General features: G+C 35.5%; 1 protein-coding gene across 3 annotated transcripts in view; it reads left to right on the forward strand.

Moving 5' to 3' along the window:
* Positions 1-2,360: 2,360 nt before the first annotated feature.
* The window catches only part of LOC107025862 (transcription initiation factor TFIID subunit 1), a 31,132-nt gene continuing 17,182 nt past the window's right edge, over positions 2,361-16,310 (forward strand). For all 3 annotated transcript variants that reach the window (XM_015226631.2, XM_015226632.2, XM_027918605.1), the window contains exons 1-6: positions 2,361-2,627; positions 2,887-2,948; positions 8,839-8,945; positions 10,663-10,725; positions 10,927-10,972; positions 14,796-15,053. In XM_015226631.2, coding sequence (XP_015082117.1) covers positions 2,903-2,948; positions 8,839-8,945; positions 10,663-10,725; positions 10,927-10,972; positions 14,796-15,053 — 520 coding nt within the window. In that variant the 5' untranslated portion in view covers positions 2,361-2,627; positions 2,887-2,902. The remainder of the gene's footprint in view (positions 2,628-2,886; positions 2,949-8,838; positions 8,946-10,662; positions 10,726-10,926; positions 10,973-14,795; positions 15,054-16,310) is intronic.

Here is a 16,310-nt window from a genome sequence, read left to right on the forward strand (position 1 = left end):
AAGTGTATAATTCTGTTTCTGTTTTGTATAAAGCGAGAGAAAATTGTATATACACATGCAAAAATATATATCTTCGTGTTATACACTTAATTATACAATTTACAAACATTTTACTTCAAATATTGCAGAGAAAAAGGTCAACGAATTATACAATTGCGAATTATACAATTGCAGTGAAATACAATTTTCTCTAGCTTTATACAACAGAAGTGTATATATTGTGTTTCTGTTTTTGTATAAAGCGAGAGAAAAACATATATCTTCTTGCTATACACTTAATATTGCAGCGAAATAGGCAGTGAATTATACAATTGTGCGTTATACAATTGCAGTGAAATAGGATAGCGAATTATACAATTGCAGCGAAATAGGCCAGCGAATTATACACTTGTATATGTATATCGAATTATGCAGTTTTATGTTTGCTATGGAGCGCAATTATGCAAAGTTTGATATAGCATACAAATATGAATTTTTTGTTTGCTATATGTGAAAGTTGCCCATAAAAATATTAACATAAATATGGACTAGGCACTATCATATTCTACAGTTTATATGCAATATAGCAATTAGTTAAACATTAAAAATAATTAAATTTAAGGACCGCGTATAGTATTTATGTTTACAAAAAAAACATATATCAGTTTGATAAAAATCATAGCCACAAGTGTTTGAATATTTTCATAATAGATTCAACTTCTATACTTGTCGAGAACACGTACATCATGTTGAATAATGATTTGATATGGTAATAATATTAAATAGATCACACTTTCTTTGAGTTTGAACTTTTATTATTTTTAACTCTTTATTTTATATTTTGTTTTTTATTTATCCAACGGACCTATCCAACACATATTGCTGAAGGCCTATAGACCAACATGTTTATTAGGATCGGGCTAAAAAATCATATCTTTTTGGGCAAATGACAAAAATCACATACTTTTAAGGCAAAACTATCATTTGTCCCTTATAAGTCTATAATTGCAGAAATCCCTCAAACCGATACAATAATATAAGCGTTGATACATTAATCTGATGCGCGAGATACATTAATCGTTAAGTAAGGTATATTACATTTATACATGATACACTAATCTGACGTACATGTTATACATGATACGCTAATATAATGCGCGAGATACATTAATATGATGCGCAAGATACATTAATATGATGCGCGAGATACATTAATTTGATGCGCTGATACATTAATCTGATGCGCAAAAATAAGGAATTTTGAAAATTTATAAAACTATTAGGGGATAATGGTAAAAAGAGAACTTAAAAGTGAAATTTTTGTCATTTAAAAAAAAAATGAACTCCAAATTTTTTAGTCGTGGTTCATGTATATTATGGCAAAAGTGGATCAATGTGGATCACAAGATTGAAGCAAGCATGTTAGATAGTTCAAAAGATATTGAAGGCGTAAAAATACATTGAGGAGATGGATATAATGAAAATTGAGTTGTTATAGATACTGAGATACACACGATTCTCGATCAAAGTGATGTACTCGAAATTGATACGTGTATTCTCGCTTTCTCTCACTTTTATACAAACACAAGTGTATAAAATTTGTTTCTATTTGTATAAAGCGAGAAAAATTGTATATATACAATTATTTTCATTCTCCTCTCTCTCCTCTCCTAGATATCGCTTTCCACTCTCCCAGATCTCGCTCGCCATCCTCGCCTCTATCGCTTATACAAACAGAAATGAATTGTATAAATTGTGTTTCTGTTTGTATAAAGCAAGAGAAAATTGTATATGCACTTGCAAATACATATATCTTCGTCTTATACACTTATAACTGTATAATAAAAAGACTCCCCTGCCCAGTTTCTTTTGTCTTTCTCTCTTTCTCATTTTATACAATTCGATTCAATTGTATATTCCTTACCCAAGTCTCTTTTGCCTTTCTCTCTTTCTCATTTTATGCAAATTCAAATTGTATATAATCGTTTTATACACTTATAATTATACAATTCGTTTTATACACTTTGTTTTATACAATTCTCTTTCCAAGTCTCTTTCTCTTTCTCGTTTTATACACTTCGTTTTAATTGTATATATATACTGAATTATACATATATATATGTTTGTTATGGAGTGCAATTATGCAAACTTTGCTATAACATACAAATATGAATTTTATGTTTGCTATATGTGAAAGTTGCTCTTAGGAAAGTATTTTTCTTTCATTTTTACCATAAAATAAAATTTACCTAATCAAATGATACTTTATTGAGTAAAATATTTAATATTTAATGTGACTTTTACATAAAGAGAAAAAGTAAAAAATCATAGAAATAAAAATAAAAATATTTCTTTTTATATCGACCCGTACATGAATCGGGTTAACGAAAGAACCCGTTTTGGCAAAACTCTGTTCTGCGCCCAAACCAAAAATTTCTTTAGAGCGAACAGAGATGGGAAGAGAAGGGAACGCAGTGAATCTGTATAAATAGATTGATTTACACCCAAAATCTCTTCTCAAATTCTTGTAAAGAACACTCTGTCGATGTTGCTGTTATCTTAACACCCTTTTTTTTTTTTAGTTTTGCTAAATTTCGAAAAAGAAACAAAGAAAAAGAGGAACTTTTCAGCTTTCTACGAATTGAAGTGTATGTTTTCTCATCTTTTTGTAGGTTTAATCATCTATTTTTGTCTAATTAAACAACCCCTTTTCGTTTTTTGGTGAAATTAATTGTACCCTTTTCGTTTCTTGGAATGAATTGGAGTATAAAGATTTGAAACTATAGTTTGGTTTGTGTTTTTTGATGAGGGGAGGGAGTAAAGGAGGTTCTTTTCTGAATTAGAATCGTTGGGTGTTTTTGGTTGGTTCATTACTAGTGTAAGAATAATCAAGTGTTTTTGTTGCAGAGTTGCTGACCTAAATATGGGTTATGAACCTGGTGGCTCATCTCGGGATGAGCGTGATGAAGGTAATAGTTTTTCTTCTTTTTTTTTGGCTTTCTTTGATAGTTAGGAGTTAGTGGTAAGGCTGCATACACACCACCATTCCCAGAGACAACTTGTGGAATTACATTGGGTTAGGTCATTATTGAACTATCTGCTGGATGAAGAAAAGTCAGTAATTTTGTGAAGAATACTGAATTGTTGTTAAACAATTTAGTGAGGTGAAGCCTAGAGCGAAGCTCAAAGCTTATTTGAAGTAAAACTTAGTATTTAGAGGGTTAAAATTTACAAATTACAATGAAAATTAGTAATTTCAGTATCCTGTGGAAGATAATACGAAAAGTGGAGTTCCAAAATTTTTTCTTTTTTTTGATTCGATAATGCCTAGACTAATCTAGCTGTTTCAAAAGCTTTTCGCGAGGATGCAATTGTTTGAAGTATACTTTCCTAAAGTCTGTAGCTTGACCCACTGCCTAAAAAATCGATTCTAATTCTATTTGTTCTTTCTGATTTTTATGCCTTTATCTCAGCGAAAAGACTTCTCGCTTCAAGTTTCTTTCTGATATCCAACTTGCACCCCAATTTTTCTACCAAGTACTTGCATTTTCCTAACAAGGCTTTGGCAAATTGAAAGAAATCACCTAGTTTTTTTTTTCCAAATTCAGACCCTGGAATCCCATAGTCTTAACTGTACCTACATCATTTAGATTACACCCTTGAGTGCTTTGGGAGGTGTTTTTTTTGGTGACTGTGTATCTAAAATGTTTATTTTTCTTAGTAAGGTATATATTGTAAATCTTATGTTCCTATGTCTAGTTAAATTGGGCAGAAACCTTGTATCTGAAACAAGTGGGTTTTCTAGATTAATACTTGTTGATGAGTTTTCAAGTTAAATATGTAACATGGAGGTTTAGTGGTAGGCTTCCTTGTTGCTTCGGTTTTTTTTTTTTGGAACTGGTAACTTAAAGTTGCTTCGGTTTTTGTAACATTCTCTATAGAATTTTTCTATTACTTGGATCACCTGGTTGTATAACCTCAGTGACCTCATCACAAGAAGAACTACATCAAAATCTTGCATCTTTGAAACAATTACTAAGATTGTTGGAGGAGCTTCTGTATGATTGATGTCTCATTTCAACCTGAATGCTGAAGTCTGAACATATGTGGTGTCGTACTTCGTTACAGATGTTTGCTCCTGGATTGCCTACCAATAATTATAGTTGGTTTTGATATGAATTATGAGGACGTTTAGTTCTCCTTTATTCTGTAACTGTTAGGAAAGACAATTCTTGTATTCGCACAGAGCTTTTGATATTATTGTTTATTTATTTATTTATTTGTCATTGTGATTAGTATTATCATCATCCTCATCAACATCATCTTTTTGCTGTTGATAGTTCTATATACTTCTTCTCTGCATATGACTGTGTTCTTCCCCCTTTAGTTGAGTGATAAGGGAAGCTTGGAATCCTGTCAGGATGTCACCTTTTCTTTAATTATTTCTTCATTTTTTTTATTTCATGTGGTGTGGGTGGGATTTTAAGAATCCAAGCTTGAAATGCTATTGAAATAGTGGTTGGTTGGTTGGTCTGTCTAACTGATGTATTCCGTTTCATTTGAAGACTTGCTTTGCAATATTTGCTGTAAATAAATAATCTTATCATAAAAATATTTAAGAAGTTTGGTTGCTCGGTTAGTGCAATATGGTCCAAGGTTGATTTTTGAAGTCCTAATATTGATGATATATTCAAAAGAGAACGAAGAAAGGTGGGCCAGAGGAATCTTGATCACGCCTTGTTCTTCACTAGGTATGAAAACTTAAGTGGCTCATTCGACTAGTTTAGATATGAAATAGGAAATTGTGTATGTGTGTTGGGGTGTGCCGGGGGGGGGGAGGGTAGTGTGAGGCATTGATCGTTTTATTGACAGAAATAAGAGTGGTTTTAGTGCCTACAAGTTGGAGAAAGAGAGCTGTGATCTGGTGGCTTAGAAGTTACTGCTTATCTTTCAAGAATAAGTGTAGTGTGTAAAATCATTTACCTGTCAAACAATAAATATGAAGTGTGGACAGAAGTAAAGGAAATTGTCAGAGTCTTGTGCTTGTATGTTTAGTTTTTATAGCTTGACTTTCTTGGCCCGCATATGGTTGCAATGGATCTCATAATCAACAAGTTATATGCAATTTCAGTCTTGTGTTTTTGCGCATCCATGATTTTTTTTCAGAAAGGTAATATTCATATTTATTGACAAAACCAGTACAAAACCATAATTACAACTTATCAACAAAACAAGATTTCTGAATCTAAAATCTAAATAGAGTCAATGATCTCAATAATTGACTCAGTATCCTCTAGTTATATCTGTTTGCACCAGGAACAAAAAAGCTTGATTGATCTTCTGAAGATCACAACTTTTGCTCTCAAAACATCTAGCGTTTCTCTCTCTCCAGACTGTCCACCAGTTACAGGTTGGGACAATCCTCCATCTATCTCTGTCTGAAGGTCCCCCACCTACCTCTTTGCAACTGTAGAGGAGGTGGGTCATTCTGTTAGGCATAGTCTAAACAACACCCCAGTGGCTGATAAAAATCCTCCAAAGTTAGGTTGTTATCCTGCACTGTAAAAACAGATGGCTAACTGTCTCAACCTCTTCTTTACACAAATAGCACCTCGAGCTCATAGAAAATTTCCTCCTCTTGAAATTTTCTTGTGTCAGGACTGCCTCTCTTGCCAGTAACCAAGTAAAAGATGCCACCTTGAAGGGGTTTTTGTTTCCAGATCTGCTTCCATGGCCATTTTGATGGCTGTAGGCCACCTTTGTTCAAAAACTTGATGCTGAAGTCACCTTAAACATGCCTTTGCTATATTTGTTCCACCATAGTCTATCAACCTCTTTCTTTGTCCCTTTGAACTCTGACAGAGCTCTGAAAAATTCTGTCACAGTTTCAATTTGCCAGTCATTAAAATTCCTTCTAAATTGGACTTTCCATCCTTGTTGTGTCCAATTGTCAGCTACACTCATTTGTTGAAGTACTGCCAAAATATACATCTCAGGGAAAAGATTTTTTTAACTAGCATGTCCCAACCATTTGTCCTCCCAAAAGCAGTGTTGCAAAAAAACCTCTAAGGTCCATGGGGGCTTTAAGCGCAAAGAGAGAAAAAAATAAAATGTATGTTTTTAGTCCAAGGCTAATAATTATAAACATGAATAACAAATAAATGACCAAAGAAATTGTAAAAAATTTATGATAAAGTGAGATATCAATTGTTTAGTGTCGCTTCTTCATAAGAGGCTCATTGGCAAGGAAAACTTTGTCTTCGAACCTTGATGACGACACTGAAGCGCATAAAGCGAGAGAAAGCGCTCAACACGTTTTGAGCCTCGCTTTAGGGCTTAAGCGCGCTTAAAGCGCGCCTTTGATAACTCTGCCCAAAAGGATGTCTTACTTCCATTCCTACCCTCACAGTTGTGTTATTTCTCAAAAAACGCCAAAATATTCTAATAGACCTCCATGGACTTACACCATAGGGTGTAGAACCTCATTTGTCATCCATTTGTTCTCCTCTCCATATTTAGCTTTAATTACTTTGCCCAGTGAACTTTTGAGACTCTTGTGAGTATGTCCAAAACCACTTCAGTCTAAGGGCCTTGCTTTGTATTTTGAAATTTCTTACTCCTAACTCCCTTGCTTCTTTCCCCAAAGAACCTCGTCCCGTTTGACCAAGTGTCGAATAGTAGAGACATTTTCCTCACTCCTTTTCCAAAGAAAATCTCTCCTAATATTGTCTAAACTTTTTATCATTCCATCAGGAATGGAAATATAGACATCATATAGGTTGGGAGCAGTGTTCTGAAAGCCGATGAGGCGAGGCGAGGCTCGTCGCCTTTTACTATTGACGTGGTGAGTTCAGAAAGGCGACAAAAGACGATAAAAAGGCGAATGGCGACGGCGTGGCAAGGCGTCACCTTTTTATTCTTTTTTTTAGAAAGATCTGATTTAATAATTAAAAGGCAATATTAGGGTTTATTTGATGTTTTTGCAAATATGGGACTTCTTTTCTCCATTGCGACCCTCTTTTCTCCGGTTGTCCTCCCTCACACTACTTTGCTACTCTCTTCTCCTGTTCTCTTCCCTCACTACTTCGCGACTTGCTTCTTCTTTTCTTCTCCAGTTCTCCTCACTACTGACGAAGAGACCTCATCTGCTCAGCACCCAGCAGGTACGGTTTAAGATTTGTTTTTTCTTCTTCTTCTTCTTCTGCTCTTTTTATGTCCTTCTCGTCTTCTTTCATATGCAGAAGAAGAAGTGCAGACTCTCTTTCTTATTTTGAAGCTACTGTTAACTGACAGCATTGCTTTTTTTTTTTTAAAATTCAATCCTTCTATATTTATTTCTACCCCACTCAATTTAGTTCCATGCTAATTAATATAGTATTTGCTAATAATATATGTTATTGCTATTGAGATTTTGGATATTTATATAAGCAATTAAATATTTTACGTTTTTGGTATTAATTGGCGCCTCATTCAAAAAGGTGAGCGCCTCGCCAGACCCTTGTCGCCTTTCGCCGTCTAACACTAGACTTAGGAGAGCATCCAAAACAGAATTGATGAGAGTGACTCTGCCGCCTAAGTAGATATATTGAGATTTCCATCTAGTTAACTTCTTCTCACACTTTTCAATCACTTAGTTCCAAATGCTCATGGCCTTTGACTTGGCACCTAGAGATATACGTAGGTACATAGTAGGCAGGGAACCTACTTCCCCTTCCAGAATTTCAGTCAAACCCAGGGACCTCATTGATTGGGAACAACTGGTTTTTCCTCCGGTTTATATGAAGTCCTGAAACTCCTTCAAAAAGCACTAAAATGAACCCTTTCTGTGGAAATCCACTATGACCAAAGTTGTAATATAACCCCCAAGGCTCGGATCCAAGTGGTTTTAGATTTCAGATTCAAATTTTTGCATCCTTTTACTGGGTATTACCAATGTAAATAGATTTTGGTTTCGCCCCATCTCCATTCCTTCTGGATAATTTGTTCAGCCATGTTCCGGTTGGGAAACTCGAACAAAAACGAGTTGTTTGCCATCTCATATATGCTTATTCCAAATACTGCTTTATCAAATGAAATTGCACTCCATCTCCTGATGCCTGATAAAGAAGAGAGTTCTGTTTCGCCCTCTTTAAATGAAGCCACTATGCATCTCTTAAAAAGACCGGTGTCTCTCGCTCCATGGGGTTCTGTAATGTGGAGATCACCTTCATTGTAGGAGAGTGTCGTTTCACAATGAGTCTTTCCTAAATAGTCTGGATTGTTCGGCAAACTGTGGTTGGTGAGAGCATTGAATGAACCTTTTACCTTCTTTCTATATTAAAAGCTATGTCATTCTTCCAATATGTATAGATGATTTTTTTTTTGTGGGAGCATATTTTTGGTAGCTTATCTACTTTTAAAAAGTTTTGTTCTTAGTGCTTCTATCCTTAGTCTTCCAGCTGAGTTCCTTTACACTGACATATGGTCTTTTTGAAGCCTTGTAGATCCACCAAATAGGCCTCATTATTCTTACTATTTTTTTTGAAATGGGCAAGTATTATTGATGTCCAAAACCAGCAGTAATGTGCCTGTGATTTCAAACAAGAATCCAGAACAGAGCACTGGTAAAGAGAAAAAGGAGCAAAGGAAACAATCCTGGCTATACTATACAAGAAACTCCATTAACTGTAATTGGGTTCATTATACACTATCCATTCCTTTTTACAGCGAAAGTGTATCAGCAAAGAACGATCTGATTTGGCCTACAGGACTGAGTTCTTCTGTCCATCATAGCGTCCCATTATTTCTACTTGTTTCTGCAAGTGAGGAAGCTTGCAATCTCAGTGTGATTTAACTGACAGTTATGTCTGATTTTTGCAGATGATGAGGAAGAATATGAGGAAGCTGGCGGTGGTAACCGACTTTTGGGATTTATGTTTGGAAATGTTGACTACTCTGGTGATCTCGATGTTGACTACCTTGACGAGGTGATTTGCTCCTTTCTCCCCATGTAATTTGACTGTCATACAATATGCTGTGAGCCCCAAATTAATATGTTAGCAAGTACTAAAGTGTCTCCAAGTAGCAGTGGAACTTAACCGGATAATCATTTGCTGGTATTTCAGCATAAGCAACTCCATTATACGAGTCCGGAGCCAAAAGGGTAACAAAAATTTACTTTGCAAAAGCAACTTTTAAACTCTATATGGGAAAGCAATTTACTTAAAAAAATAAACTTAAAACAATATGCAAACACAATTTTAAAACTCTATATGGAAAAACAATTTACTTTAAAGAAGCCGCAAAACCAATGTGCCCTTGTAAGGCGCATGTCAGCCGGGCCTTACAAGGCTCAAGGCTGCTGCGTCTTACAAGGCGCATTGGTTCCGCTTTTTGCGGCGGATGACCTAATTTAAACGGTGTCTAAATTTGTTACCCTTTTGGTTTGATAACTAATTTTGTTGCCCTTCTGGAAATTTTGAAATTTTTTGTTGCCCTTTTGGCTTCGGACTCTCCATTATACCTTCACATGGGCCATCTTTTCTATTTTAATGTGGAAAGTGGTCAGCCTAGGTTGGGCATTGATTGAGGGTCATGAAGTGTTCAAGCTCCCTTTTGTTTATTTTAGTTGTCGCTAGGAGCAAAACCTAAGGAGTACTCGCTTGGAATCCAGTACAAAATTTTGGGAGGACCATGAAGGTTAACAGTTTTTCCCAAGGGAAAATCTGTTTCTAATTAAAAGCACACACTCCTGCTTCAAATATTTTGTGCCCATGCTGCCTACCCCAAAATTAAGTTGCAAATTTTACTGGGTCAAATGTTTTTGTGAAGCAAAACAGAGTGTGAATTAAGTTGCAAATTATAGGGTCAAATGCCCCAATGGCTATGTGTGAGAGGTTGACTATCGTGAGGCTGATGAGAGGTAGAGGTAGGCTGAGGAAGTATTGGGGGTAGGTGATTTGACTGGACATGACACACCTGCAGCTTACCGAGGATACTGACCCTAGTTAGGAGGTTATGGAGGTCGAGGACTAAGGTAGAAGATTAGCATGTAGTTGGGTGTTGTTTAGCTTCTTTATCAGTGTTATAATTATAACTGTTATGATTATTATTACTCTTGTACTGTATTATCCTTTTTTATTGGTACATGTTATTTCATTTGCTTCAGTTATTGTAATACTAATGTTGGTACTGTTCTTCTCTCCATTATTTCCTTTTCGAACCCGCTTTGTTATGCTATGATGTGATTTACTTGAGCCGAGGGTTTGTTGGAAACAACCTGTCTACCTTTACAAGATAGGGGTAAGGTCTGTATACACACCACCCTTTTTCAGACCCCACTAGTGGGATTGCTCTGGGTATGTTGTAAAAGAATGCAATCAAACATGTTATTACTTATGCAGGAAGTTATATATGAATAATTACCTCCTAACCAGCTACCAAACGACTCCCAGGAGTAGTATTTCTTTCGATAAGTACAGTTGCAACAAGAGCCAGGTGTTTCCTGTAGTTAATATCTTAACAATCTCATCCAAGGGAGGATGCTGGCAGGGTTAACCACCTATTTGTGGAAGTATCACTCATTGCATTTTCATGCTCCACAATTTTCTCTTTCAGATCTCGCATGTTCCGTTGTTTGAGCTGTTCCTGGTGTCTTCTTTGCTTATGAAGAGGACAAAATCTTATAGAAATTATGTTTTTCAGGACGCCAAGGAGCATCTTGCTGCTTTAGCTGACAAGCTTGGTCCGTCTCTGACAGAGATAGATGTATGTAACAGAACTCTTTCGTCTCAATAATTTGGAATTATATCTTCTGAGAAGTGTAGACCCAATCTTTTATCACTATGATTTTATTTGGAATTGTATTTCGGATGAGGTAGTACAAATATGAATGATTGTTACCCAAATTTCATCTGATTAGATTTGGTGCTAATATTTTCTCCATGTTTGTTCCCCTCGAATGTTCAGTTGTCGGTGAAGTCCCCACAAGAATCTGCAGATGCTGCTGAACAAGGTACATGTTTCTCCATGAATGCCGCCTGATGCAGTTTCTTTGATACTTCCATTGACAATTCTTTTGTCCTTCTCTTTCATCCTATAAAAGTTCTCTTTTACACTGATATTTAAATAGTTCTACCAAATGGATCTCTAGTTACTTCATCAAAAAGTTCTACCAAATGGATCTCTTTAGCAATACTAACCTGCAGCTGACATTCTTTTGTTTAACAGACTTTTTATGTCTTTTGCGTGCCAGACTGCCAGAAACTCTTATGTTTCTGCATTTTCGGTTTGTTTGGAAACCACCTGGTAATTGGAATTGGTGTAATTACTAGGTTAGTAATTACCAGCCTAGTAATTACAGTGACCTGTTTGTTTGCTACAATTTAATCACAGTGCAATTAAAAATGTACTGTTTGGATGCACAATTGCAATGATAAGATTATATTAAATTTTAAAAATAAAAGTTAATTTTTAAAAATTTATATTAAACAAATAAGTAGCTTTATAATGATGTTAATTAAATATTTAAGACATATATTGTCTTTTGAAAATATATCACATAATTAATAAATATGTTCTTAACTAATATTATGAAAAAATAATTGATTTATATTTTTTAAATTAGTATATTTCAATTGAATTAATCATAAAAACTAAAAGTACAAGATTTCTATGAACATCATGAAATGCATGTTTGACAAAAAAATTAATATTATTAATAAAATGTCATTAATTGTTAAAATATTAGACAAAATGATAATCTATCAAGTCTAACTAAAAAATAAATGAATTGCATTGTGAAGTCTCAAGTCAATACTACTAAAGCAAATGTAACATAAGTTCTAAATTCAAAACAAAAAATTTAACATAATATTATTATGTCAAAATTTCAACATAACATAAATAAATATTATTTAAGAGAAAAATAAACTATAACCTTACTTAGCAATGAATTCTCTAATTTAAAAGTTAGAATACTAACAAAATTATGCTAATGAAAAAAAAAAACATTGTATAAGAAAATAGATAATATGTAAAATTGTATGGAATCACATGAAATAAAGGTTGAAAATGCGAAGGAAATGAAATATAAATAAAATAGAAAATAAATTATTAGGAATTTTTAGAATAATAAAAATAAATTTTTTTTTAAAGTATAAATTAAAGAAAATAAAACTAATAATAAAATAAAGAAATTAAAAAGTAATCAGCTTGTGCCTTGTAATTGCACCATGTAATTACCAACAATTCACAGTCCCTCCCTGGGAATTGGAGAGTATAATTACTCCCTGCCAATTACACCCAATTACCTGCAAACCAAGTAATTACATGACCAACCAAACACATCAATAGTTGCACCAATTACACCAAATTCAATTACCAGGTGGCTTTCCAAATAGGCCCTTCTTTGTGTTATTATATCTGGACCTTGGTGTGTTCAAGCTCCAATGGGCTTCTAGGTCTTTATTCTGTTTTCTAAATTTTTTTTTTTTGAAATTGGTAAATTGTATTCCTTCAGCATTAAGGCTATGCTGGCCACCTCCAAGTACTTTACAAAAAGAGAAGAGAGATACTCACAAAAAAGCCTATAAAATCCAATAATTGGATTTCCTCTTCTATACTCTGTTCTTTACACCAAAAACCTAGTAAAGTAATTACTTTCCACTTAATCTTCAAAATAGAGGATTCTTTTCCTTCAAAGATCCTCTGGTTCCTCTCCTTCCAAATGGTCCACCAGATGCAGGCTGGGACTGTCCTCCACCATATTTTTTGGCTTTTGCTTCCTCCTCTTCTGATCCAACAGCTAAGCAAGTCTGCAGTATGTTCAGGCATGATCCAATTGATTCCAGCAATGGCAGTGAACATAGCCCAAATTTGTGTTGTTACTTTGCAATGCATGAAAGGTGTTTGTTGGTTTCTAGTGCCTCCTTGCAGAGGAGGCATCTAGATGCTATGATGAACCCCCTTTTTTGCAATGCCTCATGTGTCAAGCATGCTTTTCTAGTTACTAGCCAAGTGAAGCATTTCACTTTATTAGGAGCCACACTTTCCCATATAGTATTCCAAGGTCCAGTTGACCTGCCTCCAGCAACACACAGTTCCCTTTTGTATACTCTGTTAACAGTGAGAATTCCATCATTGTGGTGTCTCCAAATGAGTTTGTCTGAATCTGTATTAATGCCCGGGAAGTTTCCTATTAGTTTTGGAAAATCTACTACCCATGGTATTTCCCAATCATTTAGGGGTCTTCTGAAAGTGAGGTTCCACCCTTGAGGGGACCACATTTTCTGTATACTGCATCCAGTATTCAAGCTTATTGAGAATAGTCTTGGAAAAAGGGATTGAAGTGTGCCATGACCGCTCCAGTCCTCTTTCCAAAAAAGTATCTTGTCTCCCCTACCAACTCTAACTTTGGTGTTTAGCTTGAGAGTCGTCCATAGATTCCTGATAGATTTCCAAACCCCAACCCATATGTATTAGTCACTTTATTAGTGCACCATTGCCCCTCCGCACCATACTTATGAAGGATAATCTCCCTCCACAAGGCCTGATTTCTTGAGTAAATCTCCATAGCCATTTGGTAAGTGAACTCTTATTATGAAGCTTTAAGTTCCTCACTCCCAGACCTCCAAAACTCTTGCTTTGCTGAACTGCGCTCCATTTTACCAGGTTGAAACTTTTCTCAATCTTGCTTCCTTGCCATAAGAAATCCCTTCTCAACTTGTTTAAGATTTTCCGCACCACACCAGGGATGGGGGATAAAACATTACATATGTTGGCAGAGAATCTAGGACTGCATGATCAAAACAACTCTACCTCCCAAGGAAAGGTATTTTGATTTCCAAAGAGCTAGTCTTTTTTTTGTTTTCTCTATTATTCCATCCCAAATATTCACAGCTTTGTGATTAGCACCCAATGGCATCCCCAGATAAATTGTGGGCAACTCCTCTATCCCGGACCTCAAAATACCTGCCAGAGATTGAATTTGTTGCACCTCTTTCACTGGAAAAATATTGCTTTTCCCCCAGTTAATCTTCAACCCAGAGCAAGCTTCAAAGATCACCAGTATCACCCTTAGGTAGCAAATTTGTTCTTGTTTAGCTTCGCAGAAAATCAGTGTCATCAGCATATAATAAGTGTGTCACCTCCAAGATTTCATTGTTCCTGTTCTTAATGCTAAAGCCTTTTATCCAGTTGTTTGTTGCAGCCCTTCTCATCAGACTGCCTAGCCCTTCCATAGCTATGATGAACAAGAAAGGTGACAGGGGGTCCCCTTGTCTCAGACCCCTTTCAGCTGGAAAAAAAACCTGCAGGTTCTCCATTTATCAGGATGGAGAACCTGGTAGTTTTGATACAGAATTCTATCCACTTGTTCCACCTTCTCCCGAGTCCCATTTGCCTGAGAATGTTCAACAAGAAACTCCAGTTCAGGTGATCAAAGGCCTTTTCAATATCTAGCTTGCACATAACTCCAGGCACATCTCCTCTAATCCTGCTGTCAATGCATTCACTAGCAATAAGAGCAGCATCCATTATTTGTCTCCCTTTAATGAAAGCCATCTGGTGGTTTTTTACAACTCTGTTTATTACCTTCTTTAGTCTCTCAGCCAGCACCTTTGCTATGATTTTGTAAACCCCGGAGATTAAACTAATGGGTCTGAAATCTCTTACACTGGGTTTTCATCATCATTCTGAAGCACACGGTTCAGTGTTTCATAGAGCTTACACTGGGTTTTCATCATCATTTTGAAGCCATTAGACTTAATTCGACCCATCTTTTCTTTCAGAAGTCATTTCTCATTACTTTTCTTCCCTCTGTTTTATTAAACACACAGATTATGATGAGAAGGCTGAAGACGCTGTAGATTATGAGGACATTGATGAGCAATATGAAGGACCTGAGGTACAAACTGTTACCGAAGAGGACCTATTGTTGCCGAAGAGGGATTACTTTTCAACAGAAATCTCTCTAACTACTTTGGAGAATCGTGATTCTGTTTTTGATGATGAAAACTATGATGAGGATGATAATGAAGAGAAGGAACAGGAGGTGGTAGAGAAAGCTGCTGAAGTTCAATCTACTCCTGTAAAAGGTTAGTTTAAAAGCATTTTTTTCTTGGGTACTGGTGTTTCGTAAATGCTTTTATGTTGTTACAAGTATTGATGACTGTACAATATTTTGGAGTATAAGTTTACCTTTTGATATTTTAATCTCTTCACTGATTTCCACTACTAGATTTAAAGGGCAGTTCCTCATGTTAGTTTGTTACAAACCTCAGTTCTATTACAGAAAGTGCTGCTCACCTAAAATGAAATTGAAAGCTGACATAACCCAGAGTCCCATCTATAAGGGGGCATCAGAAAATAAAAGTAGAATTGTGAAAGCAAGATATTATCCTAGAAACAAGATAAAAAAAAGTTGATCCTTGAGATAAATCTTTGTGGTAGGTTTTTTTCAAACTCTTTTTCTGTTGCAGCTTTCTGTGCTAAATTTCATTTTTCTTCTAGCCTTTTGGTGAAATAAAATTGTTTGCAGCAGCTGTGAACAAGTCTATGAGACAATACTTTTTTTTTGGTGAGAGGGGGTCTTATGAGGGAAAGATCATGGGGGCGTTAGATGCCTTGACGCTACGGCAGGGCTCTGAATGAGCAGATAGATTTTGCAGTGGGAAGAGGTAGGGAGCTGCGGATAGGATGGACAGAATGTGAATAACAAGAGACATATTGCGTACTTTTATTCTATTTTGCTTCAGCTTGTATATTTAGGGAAAAGGGCCAAACTGCTCTTCAAGCTGATATCACATGGAACTAGTCGAGGCGAGCACAAGCTGGTCTGGACACCATGTTTTTTTTTTTTAACAATCGCTCTCTGTTTGAATTTGGTCCCGAATTTGCCCTCATCGTTGAAGTACTTCCTCAGATTTTTGAGAAGAAATACTTGCTCAGATTTGCCTCTCAGAAAAAACGAAATTCACTCTTTCTTTTTCAATCATCTTTTTTTATTTTAGGGCCGAATATGTATTTAACTTCTGTCGCTGAAAAACAGACCCAAAAAAATATAAGAAAAAAAGGGAGATGTAACTTTTTTTCTTCCGAAATATACATCAAAACTAGGCACTTTGTGTTATGTATTGGATTAGTATCTGTTATCTTTGTTTTCCATCTCAAATATTCTGGACAACACTATCAAAGAACATTACTTCTGACCGTACCCTTCCATTCAAGAAAAAAAAAGATCTTAAGATATGAAAATTTGATTGCTTTCCAAGATCTGTTGAGATATGAGGAATTAATTAACGATAGGGAGATTACTGTTGGAGGAAAAGGAATAAATCTTGGAGTTGCATTAT

Source organism: Solanum pennellii, chromosome 7 (assembly GCF_001406875.1).
Source record: "Solanum pennellii chromosome 7, SPENNV200".
NCBI classification, from domain to species: Eukaryota; Viridiplantae; Streptophyta; class Magnoliopsida; order Solanales; family Solanaceae; genus Solanum; species Solanum pennellii.